Below are 21,049 nucleotides of genomic sequence, written 5' to 3'. Positions count from 1 at the left end.
CCGTGATGGGTCGCAGGTCCCCAGACCCCCTCACCCGCCGCCTCAGCGCCTTCTGGTCGCGTCTCTGGCGCAGCAGCCACTGGGTCTGCAGGAAGGCGATCTCCGTCCTCTCCCAGTCGTTGCCAAAGCCCACTCGCTTCTGCCCCCGCTCCTCCAGCTCCACGGCGGAGGTCTGGCGCCTCAGCTGGGACTCCCTGCACAGCAGAGGCCGGCAGCGGCCGAGGGCCCAGGGTTTGTGGGGGCACCCTGGCCAGGGCCACCCGGCCTCCCCACACCAGCCTTGCCAGCTGCACTTTAAGGTTGTTGAGGACAAGAGCAGCTTTTAATACTCTCTTGCCTCCAAAATACCTGAATGCCCTGCTTTCAGTAGGTACATAATAAGTACTATGGCTATAGTTCCCAAGGCCCTTTCACAAGTCTTTGTTCCTCTTGTCTTCATGACGACCAAGTGGACAGGAGTCGTCCCCCTATTTTATAGGGCAGGGACTCGCTTCAAGCTGCTAGGACCAGGAACTGGGCCTTCTCACCCAGGACTTGGCCTCCCGATGCTCTCCGGCAAAGCCCCGTGGTGAAGTGTGGCCCCCACCCTCTCCCACAGGGGTGGGCCTCACTACTGCCTGGGGACCCACCCAGAGAGTGGTCTGGGCCCCCATGCTAGATGTAACTCTGGGCAGAGTTTGTAGGTCCAATGTGGGAGCCTAGTAGAGGCAGGGGACTGGCCCGTTCTCAGCCCAGCGCGGTCTGAAAAGGTCACCTGACTTACCGAGATGTCTCTGAGGAGGCCGTCAGAGCCAGGGCTGCGGCGAGGGCATAGTCTGCGGCGCCGAACTGATACTCTTCCTCACTGCCCGGTGAAAAGGGAGTTAAGGGCTGGTGCAGGATTGCCTGGAGATCTGGCCCCAGTGTCCCTGAGCTTAAGGCAGCATCTACCTAATCTGTCTCAGGACACTAGCGAGCACAGCTGTGCCTCCCCCCTCAGACTGGGACCTCCACAAAGCAAGGCTGTGCCTCCCCCGTCAGGCTGGGATCTCCACAAAGCAGGGCTGTGCCTCCCCCCTCAGGCTGGGATCTCTGCAAAGCAAGGCTGTGCTTCCCACCTCAGACTGGATTCTCCAGAAAGAAGGGTCTCCAGACGACAGTGTTGAACTTCTTACCTCAGACTGGCTTATCCGGAAAGCAGGCTATGCCTCCCCACTCAGACTGGGGACCCTTTGGGGTGGGGCAGTGGCCTGGGTGGGGTCCCTGATGATCCCACCTGCTGCGGAAGGTCCTCCTCCGCACTGAGGAACCCATGTGCAGGCTGTGCTGCCGCTCCTCCTTGTGCTCCTCCTCCTGGCGGTGTTCCAGCCGGTGGACCTCTACGGCCTGGGGGGGCCGGGGCTCCCCCACATTTCCAGGGCTGTGGGGCAGAGTCATGGCTGCGAGAGCAAGAACCTGCCAAGTGGGGTGCACGGTCATTCTACCAGGCACCTGCCCATCCCTTCCCCACGTGGTCCCGGGCATCCCTGGGAAGTTTGTGGGGTGGGAGTTCTCGCCCCAGGGGGCAGACAGCAGGGAGGCCAGGGAGGGGCAGGGACGTGGCCAACAGGACAGAGACAGGCTTCGCACTCTGAGCCTGGCTAGTGCATCAGTCCTTGCACTCTGCGGCTGGGGAGCAGCAGCTCTGCCCTCCCCTTGCCGGTGACCTGAGCAAAGCCTTCCCTTTTCTGGGCCTCCACTGATGAGCGACCCAACACCGTGGTGTCCGAGGGCTGCTCTGTGACCCAAGATGGGCGGACGTCCTCACTCGTTCTGCACACGCCCACCCAGCCCTACCTCGGAGCCTTAGCCTGCACTGGTTGCTTCTCTGGGGGGAGCCTTTCCCCTCTTCTGGCCTGCTGAACCCCACTCAGGCTTTACAGCCCAAGCCGAGAGATAATACTTCCGTTGGTGCAAGGGTCAGGGGTGGAGACTCTGGGCGTGGTCCTGCTTCTCATTCCAGCTATAGGTGTGTGCCCTTGGGCAAGACTCGGTGACTTAGTTTCCTCATCTGTGAAATGGGTCTACTGACTTTCCGGGATGGTGGTCAAGGTTGGAAGAGTGCTAGGAGCATAGCAAGTGCCACTGAAGCATTAGATATTAGCATGATTTTTCGGAGTAACCCTGCCGAAAAACTACCCGCCACCTAGAATTTTTCTCTCCTTTAATCCTTTTTATGCTTTTTCTGTCTGCACTCCGCAGTCTAGCTCTGATTCAGAACACCTCCCCTTATGAAATTATTTTGTATTTGTACATCGTCACTCTCCAACAAGACTATAAGTGCGTTCAAAGTAACAACAGTGAGTGTTGTCAGTGTGCTGGCCCCATTATCTTCCTGTCTTACTGATGAGGAGGGAACGTGCTTGTCCAAGTTCACCCAGCTGGTTGAGGCTGGGACTATGATGGCACCTGACTCTGAGCTCTCTTGACATCTATGACACATGTCTACTCGAGACCAGGCCTTGACTCTGGCTGGGCACGCAGTGGGCCACAGGGCCGTTCTTCTCATAGGGGATAATAACAGAGGGCTCCCCCTTAGTATTCCTGAGGCTCAGGTCTGGGCCACAGGTGGTACCCAGTCAGGGCTGGGTTCAGTGGATGTAGAGGGAGCCTCGGGGTCAGGGAGTGACTCCATGGGTGTGGAGAGGCAGGCAGGGGGAGTGGGAGGCCCAGGAATGAGCTGTTTTGGGTTCTCGCACAAAGTTCTTGCTTTGTGGTGTCACGGCTGGTCTCCGAGGGTCCCTCTGGTGCTGAGGCTCTAGGATTTGGGCCATAGTCCCTGGAGTAGCTTCCATATCTCCTTTAGGTGGGAGTTTAAGGGGGCAGGCCTCTGACCCAGGAGAGTCCTTGCCGGGCTTAGACCTGATGTTGTCCTTGGCCCCAGCCTCCCTGAAGGTCTTCCTGGCAGCGGTGGAATGTGTGTGTGTGTGTGTGTGTGTGTGTGTGTGTGTACCGCTTCTCTAAGTCTATAGCATGGGAGATGGGCCCGCTGGCCTCATTAGCGCACCTTGGCCCCGTGGGCCTGTTGTGGGGTGTCGGGGGGACAATCTCCATGGGCATTTACCCTTTCTAGTTCCCAAAAGTGCTCCCTTTCAGTATCTGGATTACTGCAGTGTTAGCCAGAACCAAAGCCTGCCTCCCAGCCTCCTTGGCCTCCTGCAGATGACCTGAGCCGAATGTAAGAGGACAGTCACCCCTTGGGCTTCCCATGTGCCCCCTGCCCCGCACCCCGAGGAACAGGGTCTGCTTGCTCCCAGAGAATGACTGGACCAGGCTCATTCTGTGCCTCCTTCCGCACAGCCCCGGGAACTGGCCTCGATGGGGAGGCCCCCTCCCCCCACCTTTCCTGGGACACCGTGGCCCTGGCCCCAGCAACCGAGGAACGTTCGCTGGCATCAGCTGCTGGCTCCCTTCCCTGGATGCTCTGTTCCTGATTAGCACCGTGGTGGGAGGGGGTGACTGGCACCCATCCCTGACCTCCTGGGCCTCCCGCAGCCAGGACCCCCCCCCTTTAGCAGATGACCCATCAATTATTTTTAAAGCACTGACTGCTTGGGATCAAACAGCAGTGGGCGTGAAGCGGCACGTGTTCCCGGCAGGGAGGGGTCAGTGGGGTGTGGACCGAGGGGAAGCAGCCCCCTGCCCTCTCCCAGGGGTACAAGGCCTGGGTCACGGGTCCTGCAGCATGGCCTCCCCTTTTCTCTCCAGCCCCGGTCTGCTTTCCCTCTGACAGGCACCCCCAGCGACCAGGGGCAAGAAGGCCAAGCCCCTTCCTCAGGAGGGAAAGGGCAGGGCACAGCGACTGAGTGACTGGCAGAACCCGAGGGCAGAAAGCTGGGTCCCAGGGGCCGGCCGTGCTCTGCCAGCTTCTGTGTCCAGAATTCTGACCCTGCCGCGGAGTGGCCGAGGCCACCCCTTCCCTCTCCGGGCCTCGGTTTCCTGCCAGTGAGCCTGGGCTGGACGTGTGCCCTCCTGGCCCTGAGAGTCAGGCCTGGAGGGCTTCCTCCCTGTCCCCGCCTGCCTGGTGGGCCAAGCAGGCCTCCGGAGGCCAGGAGTCCATTAGCCCTGCCGGGCCTGCCAGCTCACCCTGGGCCCGTCCACTCTGCGAGCATTCCCGATCGTCTCTCCAGCAGCTGTCACATCCCAGAGGGCTCAGCACAGACGACGGAGGGCCACACAGAACAGCAAGGGGACGCGGGTCGCCACAATCCCCTCCGATTGTCTCTCGGGGGTGCTACCTAAGCACGCGTGTACTTTTTCTTCCCAAATCCCTCAGGCTCCTTTCCTAACACACACACACACACACACACACACACACACACACACCCCACTTCCTAATGGAAAACCGAGGGGCTCCTTTCTGAAGGTGTCCCTACCCACCCCTGATCCTTGGAGGGGACTCACAGAGGCAGCTGCGCCCGCTCAGGCGTCTGTAGGGAAATGATTCCAGAGGATGAGCCGGACCTTGGTTTCTTCTTGCCCTGGGCTCAGCAGGGACGGGGAGAAGAATGTGATCCTGGAGCCGGTGTGGGCCTTAAATATAGCAGCGCTGAGACAGTTGATGACAATGGATGGGAACTATGGGGAGGGGGGGCAGAGAGGAGGGGCTGTCCCTCCAGGCCAGCCCTGCTCAGGCGGCAGCAACAGGTGGAGCCCTCCCCACCCTCACCCCAGCCTCCGCACAGGGCTCCTTCCCTGAGCGGGATTCCTTCTGCCCAATTCTAGAGCCCACCCTCCCACCTCCAGCCCCAACGGAAGTAGAGGGAAGGTAAGAGCTCAGGCCTGGTTGGAGGGAAGGCAGCTACGGGGTGGTCTTCGCCGCTGCTGGGGTTCTGACTGGCGCCTTGGGGCAGACACGCAGCGTCTCTAATCTGAGCCCCCCCCCCCCCTTGAGCAGTGGAACTCTTCGTGAAGACAGTGGAAAGAATGTGACCTAAAAACAGAGTTTAGTGCTGGTACCGTATCACTGGTCAACATGGAAGCAGCTTGCTTCTCACGCCAGGCCCTGTGTCGCGTGGGGTGTGGCCCGGGCAGGGGCCTCTTCCTTCACCGGCGGCATTTCTCAGGGTTCCCGAGTGGCCACTCTGTCTTCCCAACCTTTGCCACAGCCCCTCCTGAACCTCAGTTCTTTCCCCCATGTTCGTTTATGCCCACCCTTTGCAGGCAGAAGGGAGTAACTCCCATGGTGTTACTTTAATTTAGGTGGGGAGACAGGCAGGAACAGAGGTGGTGGGGGGGGGCGATTAGGAAGGTACCCCTGAGCCAGGTCTCGGGGATTGAGCAAGTTTGAGGAAGGGGGTGTCAGCTCTGGTCCAGAGAGCACAGCTCCCCTCCCTGGCCTCCTCCTGGGGCCTCAGGGGGCCGGCAACACCATTGCTCTTTCTAGTGTCTCAGGGACTGCTCTCCAGAATGGGGTAGGGGCGTGAGGGGATTGGGAGGAGGGAGAAAGAGAATGCAAGTGAGCTCTTCCGCTAAAATCTTAATCTCCTGCCATATTTGAAACCCTCTCTAAGCTCTCCTGTTTCTCCCCCTTCCTCCCTGGGGGCAGTGTTAAAGGCCTCTTCTGGGGAGAACAGTTGGTGTCTGTCTTCCTTCTTGTATGGAGCCGACCTCAAAAGGACTTTCCAAGACCCACATGTATACACTCTCCGTGAGGTGTGAGTGTGAATTTGTACATACAGCAGGGCGGTGTGGGCTTCCGAAGCCGCAGGAGATGGACATTTAAACTGGTCCTGTGACTGCCTTCCCCCCAAGGCAGCCTGGGGGAGGGGCCACCGCTACTAGCTATAGGACCTTGGGTGAGTCACTTCCCCTTTCTGCCTCTGTCATCTGTACAGTGGGCTCCATGATGCTGGTCTTGCAGGAAGATTGAAAAGATTGGGTTAGGGCACATGATTGCCCGGCTCCCTGGAGACACTTGCTAGATGAGAACGCCACTGATGATTCCACGGCACTACAAATGCTGAGAGCCTACCCTCCTTCTCTGTGTGAGATTCCCATTCAACCCAGTGATGCCCTCCTTCCTCACTGGGACAGTGCTTGGGGGAGGTCCGGAAGTGTCTTAAGGAGCACGCAGCCGACCCCGCAGGTCACAGGGTCTAGCAGAGGTGAGACTTGGAATTCTGCAAACCTCGGTTGAAATCCAAGCCTCTGGCCCCTGCACTCACTAATGGAGGGACCCTGGCTTCCTCTCTGGGCCGACTTAGTTTCTTTGTTGGTGAGTTAGAGGTAAGTTCTAAAACAACAGGAAGCTCACCTGCTTGTCTTATCTACTGCATCCCTAGCCCCAAGAACAGCGCCTGCCCTACAACTAGCCCCTTCATATCTGCTTGCTGAAGAATGAATGAATGAATGAATGAATGAATGAATACCCATCTTGCAGAATGGTTGTGAGATTCAAATGAGGTTAAGATGCATAAATTGCCAGGTACAGTAGCTGGCTCCTTGGGGTAGTACCCCTCAATATCTCCTTCTTTCTCCCCTTTCCTTCTCTTCTTCTCCCTTTTATTGCCTTCCCTGGAAGTATGAGCATTAAGGACAATTGTTCAAATTCACATACCCAACACCTTGACCTTCCATGCCACTAGTTTTCCTCCCCCCCTGCTTCCCTTCTCTCCCTCCTTCTGTCCCTCTCCCCACTCAGTTAATTCCGCTGACAGTTCTTCTCAGACTTACAGGTCAAAATGTATCATCCCTCTGCTACTTCCTCCTGAGCGTGGGAAAGGAAAGTGGCCTTGAGCAGCTCAGGGGCTGAGCGTGGGGTCCAGGGTCTCAGGGTCGTGCCCCACCAGCCACAGCAAGTGAGGACATTCCTGCCTCTGCTGATTGATTCTGTCTCACTTTCTGGAAGGTAGGCTGGGGACAGCCACAGGGAACCAGACTTGGCGGTGACACGGTCATGGCCTCCTTGTTCAGGCTGATGCTTGGACCTGGAAGGGGCACAGAGAGACTCAGCCTCTGGGACCTGGGAGGAGCTCTAGTCTCATGGGCCCTATCCTCTGAGTGGGAACTCAGGCAACCCCTGTATGTGCCCGGGGCCAGGGGCGTGGGAGGGCAGAGGTCTGCGGACTTCACGGGTGGAAATACCTCCTGAGTAGCCTTGCCCCACACCCCCATCCAGGAACTGGAATAAGGGCGACTCCTGGGAGGTGATTTGAAGCAATCCACAGGGAAACTCTTGGTATGAGGACCTTGTTCCCTCCACTTGCCTAAGAGGCATCACCAAAGGTGTTTATTAGAAATACAGATTCCCCAGGAGCCATTGATTTAGCGTCTGGGTGGGGCTGGGGAAGCTGCCTTTTTCATATGTTCCCAGGGGATTCTCACGATGCAGCAAGTTTAGGACACCAACATGGGCAAGTAACCTCTCTAAGCCACATTTTCCCTTGCAAAATATCAATAATGCAAATTTCCATGGCAGTTTACCAGGAGGATGAGTGAACCCCTAAGCGACATGGCTGAGTTCCTCCTTCTTTTTTTTTTTTTTTTAAGATTTTATTTATTTACTTGACAGACAGAGATCACAAGTAGGCAGAGAGGCAGGCAGAGAGAGAGGGGAAGCAGGCTCCCTGCTGAGCAGAGAGCCTGATGCGGGGCTTGGTCCCAGGACCCTGTGATCATGACCTGAGCCGAAGGCAGAGGCTTAACCCACTGAGCCACCCAGGCTCCCTGAGTTCCTCCTTCTTGCTTGCAGTCCTGCTAGCCGCCGCCACATCTGTTTACTCCTGCGAAGACTCCCTCCGCAGGGCTAGGTGCGGCAAGGCTATGCAGAATCCTGGTAATGGGGTCAGGGCTTAGGACATTCAGGGATGCCCATGTCTCTGCCCAGAGGGGCTTCAGGCCCTTTGCCTTCTAGCTGCTTCCAGCCCTATCTGCCAGCCTGGGCTGCCTGCTTGGGAGGCCAGAGACCTGGGCCTGCCCCTTCGTGGGGCCTGGGCTGCCTGCTTGGGAGGCTCACAGGGGTCAGAGCCATTCCTCTCTCCCCTTAGGCACTCAGGCTCCACCCTCGGAAAATCATGGAGTAGTTGGGACATCTGTCACCCCGAGGAGCTTAGAGAGCTTCACAGTCCTTTTATGGCCTTAAAAATAGATCTCTGTGACTCCCTGTCCCACTTACCTGGTGAGAACAGTCCGGCTGTTAGGTTGTTTTTCATTACTGAAGATAGTCAACCTTTGGCCAAGTTCACCCCAAGTGACAGGAAGTAGACGTGTTTGCAGTGTTGGGGAGGGGAATAATCATGGGGCCACCTTAGCGGCTGCTGAGAGAGCAGCTGAGGTGGTCAGGAGGGTGGCCCACCCCTCTGTTATGGAGATATTGGATCTAGACCCGTGCCCCTGAAGATGTTAAAAATTAATAACAAGCAGATAAGAGCACCACCAGCTGGTGCTGTGTTGTGTGTTGGGGGTGGGGGTGAGGAAGAGGAGGGAGACACATCTGGGTGCAGAGAACGGAGGACATTGTGTACTCAGGAAGGTCATGCTGAGGCAATAGACGTTGATCTTGTTTCTCAGAAATGTTCAGAAGAGGTTTTGGGACAACAGGGTGGTGACAGGTCCTGGCCCCTTAAGGACCCCATTGGGGCTGCCTTCCTTGCGCCCCCTCCATCTCATCTCTGAGAATCCACACTAGTGTGGGAAGCTCCTTCTCGCGAGGAGGATGGAAACGCTGGGTTTGAGCTCCAGCGGTGTCCCGGCTTCAGTGGGAGGCCCCTAGCTGGGTCCCTTCTCTCTGGACCTTGGTTATCTCATCCTAGGGTCATCTGAGAGGTGAATGACACAAAGGACATGTCAGCACGCTGTAAGCACAAGCAAGGAGCCATTTCCTTATGGGAGAGCAGCCACGGGGGCAGAAAGGCAAGTGATCGAGCACTGAGTACCGAGAACCAAGCACCGAGTACTGAGCACCATGTACCAAGTACTGAGCACCGAACACCAAGCACCGAACACCAAGCACCGAGCACCGCACTGCCTCTGCTGAGGTGTGGGGAAGGAGATCTTCTGGGAATGCCACCGCACTCCCAAACAACTTCCCCCTGCAACCTCAGGGAGAAGGCTCCATTTGTCTTTGGGCCCTGTTTCCAGAAGGCCCTGCTCTCCTTCTAACTCCCCCAGGTAGTCTAGCCCCCTCTGGCCTGGCCTCGAGCAATCCTGAGAAAATCAGGATCATTTGAGCCCATGCGAAAATGCCCCATGTGAAGCCACCCTGAGCCGGGGGAGTGGGTCACTCACTGTGCGGCCCAATTACAAAAAATCACGAGGGAACGTAGCTACATTGATTGGGCACTGCTCACAGGCCAGGCCCCATGAAGTACTTTATAGACATTGTTAATGTCATCCTCACCACAACCCCATGGAGTCGGTCTTGTGATCCCCATTTTACAGGTGAAGAAACCGAGGTTTTGAGCAGTGATTCATTTGCTTGAAGTCATACAGCTGGAAAGTGGTAAGGTGGAAATTTGAACCCAGATGAGCTGAACCCAAGGCTGAGTTTTCAAAGTTTTGAAGTGCATACTCTTTCTTGGGAGCTGTGTGCGTGTGCCCCCCCCCACCCCCTTTCTTAGGAATCCTGCTCTTCGGAGAGGGTCTACAGCTTCTGCGGGCTGGAAAGTCCTGTGTGTTCTCCCTCACGGGCAGACCTGATTTTCCCCTGGGGTAAAGCCTCTGGCAGAGGAGCCAGGTTGAGACTGTGGATTTCCAACAGCGGCTTGGTGGGGACTGAGCCCCAGGCCGCACCCCTCCCTGGAGTCTTGCCATCATGCTATCATGGGCCAAGTTCTGGTTTGGCCCAGACTGCTGTGGGGTGTCCTTTCCAGGCTCTGTTTCTCAGGAGGAGGTAAAGACCTCACTCTCTGTCGAACTAGCTTATGAAACTGGCTGGGAGTGGGGTGGAGAACTTCGTGTCCAGCATCTTAGGAGCTGGCGGCACTGTATCTCCATGAGGTCTCCGTGCATTAACACCCGGCACTCTGATGGTCCCCTCCTGCCCCGCGGAGCCTATCTACACATGCTGCACACCCAGAATCCTCCGGCCGGAGTCCTCATCATGGCGCTTTGCTCCGACACCTAGCTCAGCTGTGGCAGGGGCCCCGGGTCCCTCTTTCCTCTGGTTCTTTCAAGAGAACCCCCCTGAGGCGAGGCTGCAGAGCACGTGGCAAGGTTGGGGGTGGGAGTGATAGCCGACGATGTGAGCCTGGGTGGGGACAAGGAGGAAGCCCCGACCTGCCCTGTTCTCTGCTCAGGCCTCCCACTGCACGGTCAGGGCCAGGCCTCTAAAGAGAGAGTCCAGTTCTGTGGGTGGCTCTAGGTCCAAGGCCTGAGAGGCTGGGCTCTGGGCCTCCATCCCAGACTCAGGACCCTCATCCTTAGGACACACGAGGGACTCCAGCAGGCTCCAGGGACTTGGTTCCTGGTCTGTGGGGGAACATGGGAGGGAAGGAGTGTGCAAAGGGAGGGAGACCGGGAGGCCCTCAATCTGGACAGAGGCGAGGAGGGGGAGTTGGCCCTTTAGGTATGATGGTGTCCCCGGTTCCCCTCTATGTAGTACCCTGGGGTCAGGTACTCTGTCCGTGTGAGCTCCCAGAGGCTGGTGGAAGAAATTTGCTTCTTGGGAGTCCTTCATATCCAAGGAGGTCACCCCTTGCAAAGAAAGGCCATCTGGGATATGGGTTCCAGCTGGTGCCTTTTTCTGGAGCTGATCTTTAGTCCTGCGGTGTTGGGGACTAGAGGGTGTCACAGGTGGGGAGTCTCTGCCAGAAACTTCCCCGCAGGTCCCATAGGAAGGCCAGCGGTCTGGAGTGGTCTGAGGGGTGTAGGACGGAGGCTGAACCTCAGCCATGGCCTGGGCAGCGTAGCATGGAGTTTTAGCTTCGGGGGTTACTTGGGGCGCATAGGACGGGGGCTTGACTTCAGGGGCCGCCTGGGGTGCGTAGGACAGTGAGGAGAGTGTCTGCTGAGGTGGCGCTCCAGAGGCCCGGAGAACGGAGATGTCTGGCTGCCCAAGATAGGCGATCTCAGACACACTGTGCCGTGGTGGGGCTCCTGGGGGCTCCCTGGGCCCGGAGACCTTGACTTGGGAGTACTGGACGGGCTGGGCCAGACTGCTGGGGCTGCTCAGGTCAAAGACGGGGATCAGCACGTGCTCCTGGATGAACCGCAGAGGCTGGAAGGTTAGTACTCGCTGGACGTTCTGTGCGGGGACAACAACAGTCCACCCATTAGGGCATGTTCTAAGATCCCTGAGGGGCCGCGGGTGGTTGGGTCCTCCATGGGGAGGCAAGGGGGGATGGGGTAGACCCCTGGGGGGACTTTTCAAAATGTACATGCCGTGCATCTGGTTGGTTTTCCAGAGACTCCTCTCAGTTCTGGGCCTCCCTGAAGGTGGAGGCCGTCCCTCCTAATGATCTAGGAAGTAGGTGACTCAGATTGGAGGTTGCCTTGGGGTACACTCCTCACTCACGGTCCCTAAAAGCTTGATGGAAGGGACCAGTCGTGAAAGGATAGCAGATAAGGGGAGGCCGGGAGAGTTCTACAGGAGATAGCTCATGTGGGCTTTGACATTGAGCGAAATGCCCTCAGGCTCCCCTGTCCCTCACATAATAACCAAGAACGAGCTCCTCGAGCCCCAGACCCGTCAGATCGGGCCTCTGCAGCAGCCGACCTGCTACTTCAGCAGAGAGCCAGTGTGTGCCGCCATATTGGGACGGCCAGTGGGACGTGGGTGCTTTATATGGGGCTTAGTCCGCACAGAGACCCCTCAGCGCCTCGCAGAGGCAGAGGCTCTCCCAGGTCCCACATTACCTGCCTGATGTGGGTGCTTTCAAGACAAGTGGGTTTCTACTCCAAGCCCACTAGTTCCGATCACCCACCCTTCTCCAATACACCCTCCTGGGCCATGTCTTCACCGACTTTCTGTTGGAGAGGAGAAATGAGGCCTAGGTTTCTGCCCTGTGTGCTTGTTCCTGCCCTTGAGGGAGAGCCAGGGGTCCCTGGGCCTGTGTCATCATCTGCTGGTTTGGGGATCTCTACCCCACCCCCACCCCGGGACCTCTTTTGCCCCAGGTGCAACTGCTCACCAGGGAGTTGGGAGGTGGAGGTGGCTTGGAGACGTATCTGTAGCTCAGGTAACAGAGCACCGCGACGATGAAGCCCATGGAGAAGAGGATGGCGCCCGAGAAGGAGTATGTCCATGTCCGATCTGGGGGAGCACAGGGGCCAGAGCAGGGAGACTGAGGCCAGGGACTGGTCTGGGCCCAGTCCTGTGTGGATGCTGAGGACTGGGTGCTTTTCCTCCCTGCCCTCTCTGGCCAGGCTTGGGAAGTCCTCTCCTGCCCCCAGGGTGTGCGGGGCTGGGTCAGGAGCATGAGGAGAGGGCCATGTACTAGATGTCTAAATATCCAGAATTTATAAATCGTATCCGTATACTCAGTAACATATGTGAATTCTCCTGCCCTGACAAATACACTTTTGATCACAACCTGGGAGGCCAGGTTTGAGTTTTGAATTCTTGGACTCCTTGGGGTCCTGTGCTGAACTGTGGAGGGACAGGGAGAGCCTGCCATGGTCCCCTGGCCCACCTCGGCTCCATCCCTCCCTGCCAGGGGCCTCATGCACGTGGATGTGGACTCCTCAGCCCACACGGCCAATTTCATCCATGACCCTCAATACGGAGCTGCCTGTTGGCCGCCCTTTGGGCTGAGGCTCTGCACATCAAGAGGATATCCTCCCTGGAGGAGGGATGCAAGGACCAGATCCGTTAGACTGGACACAGGATCAGGGCATTTGTTCAGGGAATTTCGGGGTCCCAGGAACCCAGAGTGTGGCCTAGAAGGGAGGTCACAGACTCTAGTGGGACCTGTGCAATTTGACCTTCAGATTCCTTTTCATCTTGTGGGGGAAGGCCATGGCCAGAGCAAGGCCAGAGCGGAGCTTTCTAAATAGGCCTCTTTTGCCTGGGTCTGAGGTCAGCGCGGCCTCCTTGCAGGGGGCTCTGGGCAGAGGCAGAGGGAGAGAGGTGGCAATGGGAGGGGCCTGCCCTCCTCGCCCTGCTGCAGAGGTGGGGGGGGCAGGTGTTAGGGAAGACCTTGCTCTGGAGGGAGCCTGGGGCAGCACCACCCTTTCTCAAGGGGAAGCAGAAGGACGACTCAGGGCTTCAGTGTGGAGCCTTCTCCTGTGGTCCCGCATCTTCGGGATGGCCACAGCCGGTTCTCGGTGTGACACACTTCCTGCCCCCATGGGACTGGTCGGGGGTGTAGGGTGAGGAAGCTATAGTTGGGTTTTTGTTAAAACTAGTGACTTGTGTTCTCCAGGGGTTTGGACTCTCCAGGCCACCCTCCTTTCATTCCTTCTGGTGGCTTCGGCATGGGGTGCTGGTCACCAGCTGCCAGTGACCTTGGCAATCGCCGTGAACCCTGGGAATCGCTGGAGCTTCCACGTCCAGCTCCTCCCCAGCCCATGAGGCTTGGGCCTCCCTGGGTCAGCTTCCCACTTCAGTGACATCCTGTTCCCCATCACATAATACTCCCGTTGCTACTCCAGGGAGAAGACACAGCCAGAAAGTCTCTACGTGACATGCCTAACGGTATGGGAAAACCAGCGCTCCTCTGGCAGGGTAGGACAGGGACTCGGACCACTCCCATGTGCCATTTCACCCATGGGAAGGCAGGAAGAAGTAATGGAAACAGCTCTGGAGTGTGGGGTGTTAGAGATCTGGTTCAGCCACCGTAGGCTGAGAAGCCTTCTCTCTGCTGCACGACCCTCTCTGGTCTACTCTGTATTAAAAAGAGTAGCCAGTAGCTATGGAGCTCTGAACTGTTTGCACTGTGTGGTGTGCTTTACCTATGATATCCCACCAAACAGAGAGGGCCAGAGATGCTCTCTTCTTAGGGATGATGAAGCTGAGTGTCAGAGAGGCTGAGTGGCTTGACCAAGGTCACGCAGCTCCTCGTGGGAACCAGGCTTGTCATCTACACCTACAAAGCTCTCCTCACAGGCACCGCACAAGGATGCCTTAGTTGCCTCATCTATAAGAAGTGGATATGGGTTGAGAGTCCTTTCCAGTATCAAGATACTGGGATGTTACTCCGTGACAGGTCTAGGAGTAGACGTCCCAAGAGGGAAAGTGGGAATTCTGGACTCCGGGCATAAGAATAGACCACAGGCTATGGAGTCAAGGGCAGGATATATCACTCTGAAGTGGAAATAAGAGGAATAAATGTGCAGTAGAGAGGTCTAGCTGTGAACAAAATTGCAAGGTGTGGTTTCAAGATCAGATGAACTAACTGGGTTCACTGACCAGCTGTGTGGTTACTGGTGAGCCCTTCAGCCTCTCTGAGCCAGAGTTCCTCCTCTTGGGAATGAAGCTACCCAACCTACAAGGTTCTGATAAAAATTCAATGGGACAATATATATAGAACATTTAACACAGTGTCTGGCAATGGAGTGGGTACTTAATAAATGGTAGAACTGTTATTCACATACTTTATTTTTAAGGATGAGGTGTCTTCTCTATGTCAGCAAGAACTAGCTAATAAGAAGTGTGATTTATATGAAAGCAGCTATGGTCTTAGAAAAAAAGAGTATCACATCAAGAACTAGATCACGTAAGAACAAAAGGATAAGTGTGGAGTGGTCTGCATGTTGTCAGAAAGCAGGGTTGGGGGAGAGGCGGGGTCAGGAATGGGCAAGATTTTTCTGGTCCCTCCAGGGGAGAGGGTCACAAATCATATACAGGCTCCCAGCGCGGTGCCTGCAAAGACAGTTTCCTTTTCCAGTTCTGCTCTTGCCAATTTCTATTCTGGTCTCCCGGGTGGCACTTTCCCCAGGAAGGGCATGCCTCGTGCCAGTGGCCAGAGCTGGCTGCTCTACCCAGCACCTCTTCCCCTGAAAATTCATGCACTGGACTTGGCTGGAGAAGTCAGTCTCTTGTGAGCTCTTGGGGCGACTGGTGAGTTGAGTTTCTGAACAATACCAGGGACCAGAACCTATGCGATGACGATTCTACCAAGCAGCACTTGACCATAGGACCCTGCCTCTAGCAGCCAACTTGCCTCTGTTCATCAAAACTGAAATTGCCTACTGACATCATTACTCTGAAGCTGATGACTAAGGAGGAGACTCTTTTTTCCAAATCCACCCGACCCACTACTATCACTTTCATCTTCTAAACTTGTAGCTCTGAGCATTACAACATTTCTATCTCTGTGAACATGAACGCTAATAAAAATATCATATGCTGCTTAACGATGAGAGTCGAGTTTCAGTGTGCTAGAGGAAGGGAGCATGGGGCACCATCTCCCTGAGCCGATAACTCAAAACAATTTCTACGGTAGTGCCGTGGTGCTTCTGAATTCAGCCTAGTTCTATCCTTTGCCACCTGTATGTCCTTGGGCAAGTTACTTAACCACTCTGAACCTCGGCTCCCTCAGTAAAACAAAGCAATAATCACAGCCGTCTTGTAGCTGGTTCATGAGGATTGCACTTAGTGGTGCCTGGTCCCTGGTTAGCCTTGCAGAAATGTTAGTTCTTGGGGTGTCTGGGTGGCTCAGTCGGTTAAGTGCCTGCCTTAGGCTCGGGTTGTGATCTTGGGGTCCTGGGATCGAGCTCCATGTTGGGCTCTCTGCTGGGTGGGAGATCTGCTTCTCCCTCTCCTTCTGTGCTTTCTCCCCCCCTCTCTCTTTCTCAAATAAATGAATAAAATCTTTTTTTTTTAAAGATTTATTTATTTGACAGAGAGAGATCACGAGTAAGCAGAGAGGCAGGCAGAGAGAGAGGAGGAAGCAGGCTCCCTGCTGAGCAGAGAGCCCAATGTGGGGCTCGATCCCAGGACCCTGAGATCATGACCTGAGCTGAAGGCAGAGACTTAACCCGCTGAGCCACCCAGGCGCCCCTAAATGAATAAAATCTTTTAAAAAAGAAAGAAATGCTAGTTCTCATCACTGTTACTACTCTTTGACTTTGGAAATATTGAGGGAACTTTTCTCTGCTTTCCCTTCTGCAGATTATTTCCTAGGATATCTCACCTGGGTTAATATTAAGCAAATTTGCTTTGCCAGGGTACACAGAAAGCTGGCCAGGGACAGGAAACCCAGTGGGCTGGAGGGCGGGGATTAAACGTGTTTAACGATAACCCATCAGCTAACTCAATGAATGGATTAACGGAGACTGGATTCGGTAACACAGTAATAATCCTGCAGTTGTGTGAGCACTGCCAAACCTCACCTGGGTTACAGGGAAAGAGAGCACTGGGCGGACATTTGAATCAGGAGTCCCACCTCCCACCGGGTTTACGCTGAACTCACCTGGCAGTGTCTTCACTCGGCATACGTAGGGGGCGCTCTCTTTGGACCAGTTTGGAACAAAAATCATGGTGGTCCCAAGGAACTCTGTGTCAGGGGTCAGGCCAGTGAACTCGTAGTCTCTCTGCTTCCCTCCAAGGTGCTGAATTAGACAGAGAACCCAGAGTGACTCCTCCTAGTCATCAGTCTCCACTTGGAGCCCAAGTCAGCCTGCGCACACGTCTGCCTGGGTCACTGTGCTCAGTTCAGTGGTGCCACCAGTTACCTAAACCAAAAACTGGTGGGTCAGTCCATAATGCTCTGTTCCTATTTCCCTACCCTCTGCACCATCACCATCACCATCCCCACCACCATCCCCACCAACATCATCATTATCCCTCCTTCTCCTAGTTCTTCTCCTCCTCCTCCTTCTTTAACAAACATCAAAAACTCCTGACTATCCATCCCTCTCTTGCCTTCCTCATCGCTTCTGCCTTAACTGGGCCTCACCATCTTGAGTCTGGGCTCCTGCAGTGGCTTCCTCACTGGCCACCTGTCTCTGGTTTTGCCCCCGTCCACCTCCATATTCATCCTAGTGCTAAAGTGATATTTCTAGAAGAATAATATCATTCTAATGCTAGTTCCAATGCTCCCCTATTTAAATCTTTTGATGGCTTGGCCCATATCATGAGATGAAACCCTGGTCCCTGGGGCGCCTGGGTGGCTCAGTGGGTTAAGCTGCTGCCTTCGGCTCAGGTCATGATCTCAGGGTCCTGGGATCGAGTCCCTCATCGGGCTCTCTGCTCAGCGGAGAGCCTGCTTCCCTTCCTCTCTCTCTGCCTGCCTCTCTTGTGATTTCTCTCTGTCAAATAAATAAAATCTTAAAAAAACAAACAAACCCTGGTCCCTGTCTCCCTGTCCACTTCTCTCTCTATGGCCCACCTAGCCTATGGGTTCCACCAACGCCGACCACCCGTTGTTCCTGCTGCATCTTGCTCGGTGAAGCAGCCCATGCTCCTTTGCAGTTGCTCCTTCTGCTGGAGCTGGGTTTGTGTGTTTGTTTGTTTGTTTGTTTGTTTGTTTTTAACTCTCGCCTTTTGGTGTGTCTCTAACCTCTTGACCTTGAACTTCTTCCTTGGCTACCTTGTTCCATTATTCTGGTTCATCCTACTTCTGTCTTCGGTCTCAACACCTCAGTTCTGTTGTTCTGTAAGATTTGCTCTTCGTCCAATTTTTTCTCTCTCCACTTACTCTCTCACTGAGTGATCTTATCTGGCCCCATGGCTCCTGAGATCACCAATGTGTAGAAAATTCCCAAACTTAGCAAGAGCTATGAGGTTGGACGTGCACTTCGAGCTCACTGCTGGATGGCACCCTGCGGGCATGTCTAACTCAGCATGTCCAAACGTGCTGATGTCTTCTAGAAGTCTGGGTTCCACCCCCTCCCAAACCTCAAACCTGCACCTGTGTGTGATTCCCTAGCTCCATTCATAGTGTCTATCTTGTTCCAGGATTCAAGGCCCAGAACTTGAAGCCATTTCTGGCTAAGCCCCCTTCACATCTCTTTTACCTAATTGGCTTTAAGTGAGCCATAAACCTTCCTTTAAAGGGCCAGGAGTTTTGTTCTTGGACGTTCAAAAACAAAGAATTTTCTTCTTTGTTTTTTTGCATTTCAGGTACATCTTCACCTTTCTGGGCACATGGAAGCCAGGGTTTAGGGTTATTTTTATTTTTATTTTTCAAGGGTGGTGTAAGTGGGTGAAGTACAGAAATAGATTTCATGATTTATTGTTTTGTGTCACTCATATGGTTAAAAGGGAACACATTAAAGATCATGTGACACAATCCAGCAGAGTTCCTATGGCCCAAAATTCCTCCTTCCCCAGATACTGTACTGCCTCTGGCCTGCTTCAGGCCCAGTGATTTCCAGCCCTACTATTGCAGTGGGCCCTAACTTTCTACCCTGATCTCTCTTTCATTTTCACATTTGATCTCTCTTCTTTCTGCGCCCAGTAATTTATAGCTTCTTTGGATCAACCCTCCCTAAAGCAACAACTGTAAACTCTGGCCAAAACCACCTGTCAGCACTGGAGAATAAGCAAAAGCAGGCAGATATTGGAGAAAGGAGGCAGGGAAAGTCATTGGGTGAATTTCTCGTCTTTTAAAATGTCTTTTAGCTTGAAAGCAGGCCTTCACCTTGTGGGATGGTTTAAACCTAAATAAAAACCTGTAATCTTACTGGTTTGAAAAATAAGAAGACAGAGTTCTGGGCAATCCTAACAGCTAGAAAGTGAGGGGAGAGACTGTAGACAGGAGAGATCCACAGAGAGGGAGGCCCAAGTTCTGAGTATAAAATTGGCCCAGATCCCAGCCTGGCCCCTAAAGCAAGTAGGGTAAATTCCAAGAAGCCCAGGTAAAGGTGAAAGAATGGGATGGAGATTTTGGAGTTTGAAGTTCAGCCAAATTATCTACCTGCTAAAACAAAACAAAACGAAATGAATCAATCATCTTCAGAGGAATAGAACAGAATCCAGAGTCCCTCAACTATACCATTCACAATACCCAGGCTACATTAAAAAATTGTTAGACATGCAAAGTAAGAGAAAACATAATCCACATTCAGGAGAGAAGACAATCAATGGTAACCTACTTCAAGATGACCAAAGTACTGGAATTAGCAGACAATGATTTTCTCTCTCTCTCTTTTTAAGGTTTTATATATTTATTTATTTATTTGAGAGAAAACGAGTTTGAGAAAACACAAGCAGGGGCAGGGGCAGAGGGAAGGGCAGAGGGAGAGGGAGCAGGGAGCCTGATGAGGGGGCTTGATCCCAGGACCCTGAGATCATGACCTGAGACAAAAGCAGATGCTTAACTGCTTAACTGACTGAGCCACTCAGGCACTCCCAGAAAATGATATCCTAGCAGCTAGTATAAATATATACTAGTATAGTATACTAGTAGTAGTATAAATATAGTACACATAGTATGCACTATATATATAATATATAGTATACTATGTAGTATATATAGTATAGTATACTAGTAGTAGTATAAATATAGTATATAGTATATATAGTATATGGTATATATAGGGTAGTATATAGTAAATATAGTATATAGTATATATAGTATATGGTATATATAGGGTAGTATATAGTATATATAGTATATTATAGTATACTAGTAGTATAAATATAGTATATAGTATATATAGTATATAGTAGTAGTATATAGTATATATAGTATAGTATATAGTATATATAGTATAGCATAGTATACTAGTAATAGTATAAATAGTATAAATATGCTCAAGGAAGTGAAGGAAATGTGCTTAGGAAGGAAAATGACTAGGAAATCTCACTAGGACGTAGAAACCGTGAGCATTGGTAACGTTAGAACTGAAAAATATAATTTCTAAATAAAAATCCTACTTGAATGGTTTTAATAACAGATTGGAGTTGAGAGAAGAGTCAGAGCACTTGAAAACAGTTTAATAGCATAAGAAGAATTAGCGGTGATGGTCACATCATGGAGCTGTACACTTTCAAAGAGAAGATTTTATGGTATGTGAGTTACATCTCGAAATAAAAAAGGGCAGAGATGTCAGAATGCGTCTTCAAGAGATGCGCTTTAAATATAAGACACAGTGAGAGCGACAATACATGGAGGAAAAAAGATGGCAGGCAGGGGTGCCTGGGTGGCTCAGTGAGTTAAGCGTCTGCCTTTGTTTCAGGTCATGATCTCAGGGTCCTGGGATTGAGTCCCACGCTGGGCTCCCTGCTCCGCAGGAAGCCTGCTTCTCCCTCTTCTTCTGTCCTCCCCCACTGCTTGTGTGCACTCTCTCTCTCTCTCTCTCTCTGGCTCTCGCTCTCTCAAGCAAACAAATAAATAAATAAATAGAACCTTAAAAAAAAAAAAAAGACGCACCAGGCAGATTGTGAGTGTGAGAGGCTGGAATGGCTCTATGAATCACAGATATTCATATAACAAGCAGTCTTCACTACGAAGAGTAGCACTGGAGGGGAAAAAAGGACATTTCATAACGATAAAAGGGTCGACAAATCAGGAGGCTGTAACAGTCAGAAATGTGCATATGTTCGAGAACAGTGTTTCAAAAGGCATGCAGCTAATCTGCACAGAACTAGGGGGGGGGAAGACCAATCCACAGTGCTAGCTGGAGATTTTTAACTCTCAGCGATGAAAAGAACGATAGATCTTCTCCAAACCAGGAAAGACACAGAGGACCTGAGTCACACGATTAGACACCTTTATGGAACGGATATTGACAGAGCGCTCCACCAGACAATTGCAAGACACACATTCTTTCCAGGTGCACGTGAAACGCTCACCAAATGGGCCAGATGCTGTGCCATGAAGAAGAGCTGCAAACATGCCGAGTGTGTTCTCTGACCACAAACTGAATTAAGTTGTCAGTGAGATATTCACTGCAGCCCAAATATTTACTAATAGGTAGTGTGATAAGGTCTCGTCCTGCTCAGTAATCTCTAGTTGCTCCCCTGACTACTGCCATGGATAGAACTTCCTCTGTCCACCACCCCAGACCTCCACCTGTCCGCCCAGGCTTATCTCTCTTGCCTCCCCTATACCAGGTCTCCAGCGTCAGGGTGGGTAAGAAGCACTCCAGCTGCCAGCTAAAAACTCAGACCCTAGAGGTACCGTTGCAGAATTGCATTGAGTAGACTGGAGGAAGGCCCAGGCCTCTGCATTTTAAATAAATATTGCTGGATATTCTGATG

At 53.2% G+C, this 21,049-nt stretch overlaps 2 protein-coding genes across 4 annotated transcripts in view; both read right to left on the bottom strand.

The window, feature by feature from the left end:
• MYOM3 (myomesin 3) overlaps nt 1-5,170 on the bottom strand; it is a 47,456-nt gene extending 42,286 nt beyond the window's left edge. The window contains exons 1-4 of one of the 3 annotated variants that reach the window (XM_045980794.1): nt 4,105-5,170; nt 1,256-1,434; nt 764-844; nt 35-194 (exon numbers count right to left, since the gene is read on the bottom strand). In XM_045980794.1, the coding sequence (XP_045836750.1) occupies nt 35-194; nt 764-844; nt 1,256-1,416 (402 nt within the window). In that variant the 5' untranslated portion in view covers nt 1,417-1,434; nt 4,105-5,170. Of the gene's footprint in view, nt 1-34; nt 195-763; nt 845-1,255; nt 1,435-1,815; nt 1,848-4,104 lie in introns of those variants that run through there. The other 2 variants (XM_045980784.1, XM_045980803.1) reach the window with 2 other exon arrangements.
• A 1,445-nt stretch (nt 5,171-6,615) lies between these two features.
• Nucleotides 6,616-21,049, bottom strand: part of IL22RA1 (interleukin 22 receptor subunit alpha 1) — a 30,416-nt gene continuing 15,982 nt past the window's right edge. Inside the window, exons 7-10 of the mRNA XM_045980817.1 lie at nt 16,314-16,452; nt 12,090-12,211; nt 7,105-11,203; nt 6,616-6,947 (exon numbers count right to left, since the gene is read on the bottom strand). Of these exons, the coding sequence (XP_045836773.1) occupies nt 10,253-11,203; nt 12,090-12,211; nt 16,314-16,452 (1,212 nt within the window). The 3' untranslated portion in view covers nt 6,616-6,947; nt 7,105-10,252. The remainder of the gene's footprint in view (nt 6,948-7,104; nt 11,204-12,089; nt 12,212-16,313; nt 16,453-21,049) is intronic.

Source organism: Meles meles, chromosome 1 (assembly GCF_922984935.1).
Source record: "Meles meles chromosome 1, mMelMel3.1 paternal haplotype, whole genome shotgun sequence".
In the NCBI taxonomy this organism is placed as follows: Eukaryota; Metazoa; Chordata; class Mammalia; order Carnivora; family Mustelidae; genus Meles; species Meles meles.
This window is presented reverse-complemented; position numbering and strand designations above follow the sequence as displayed.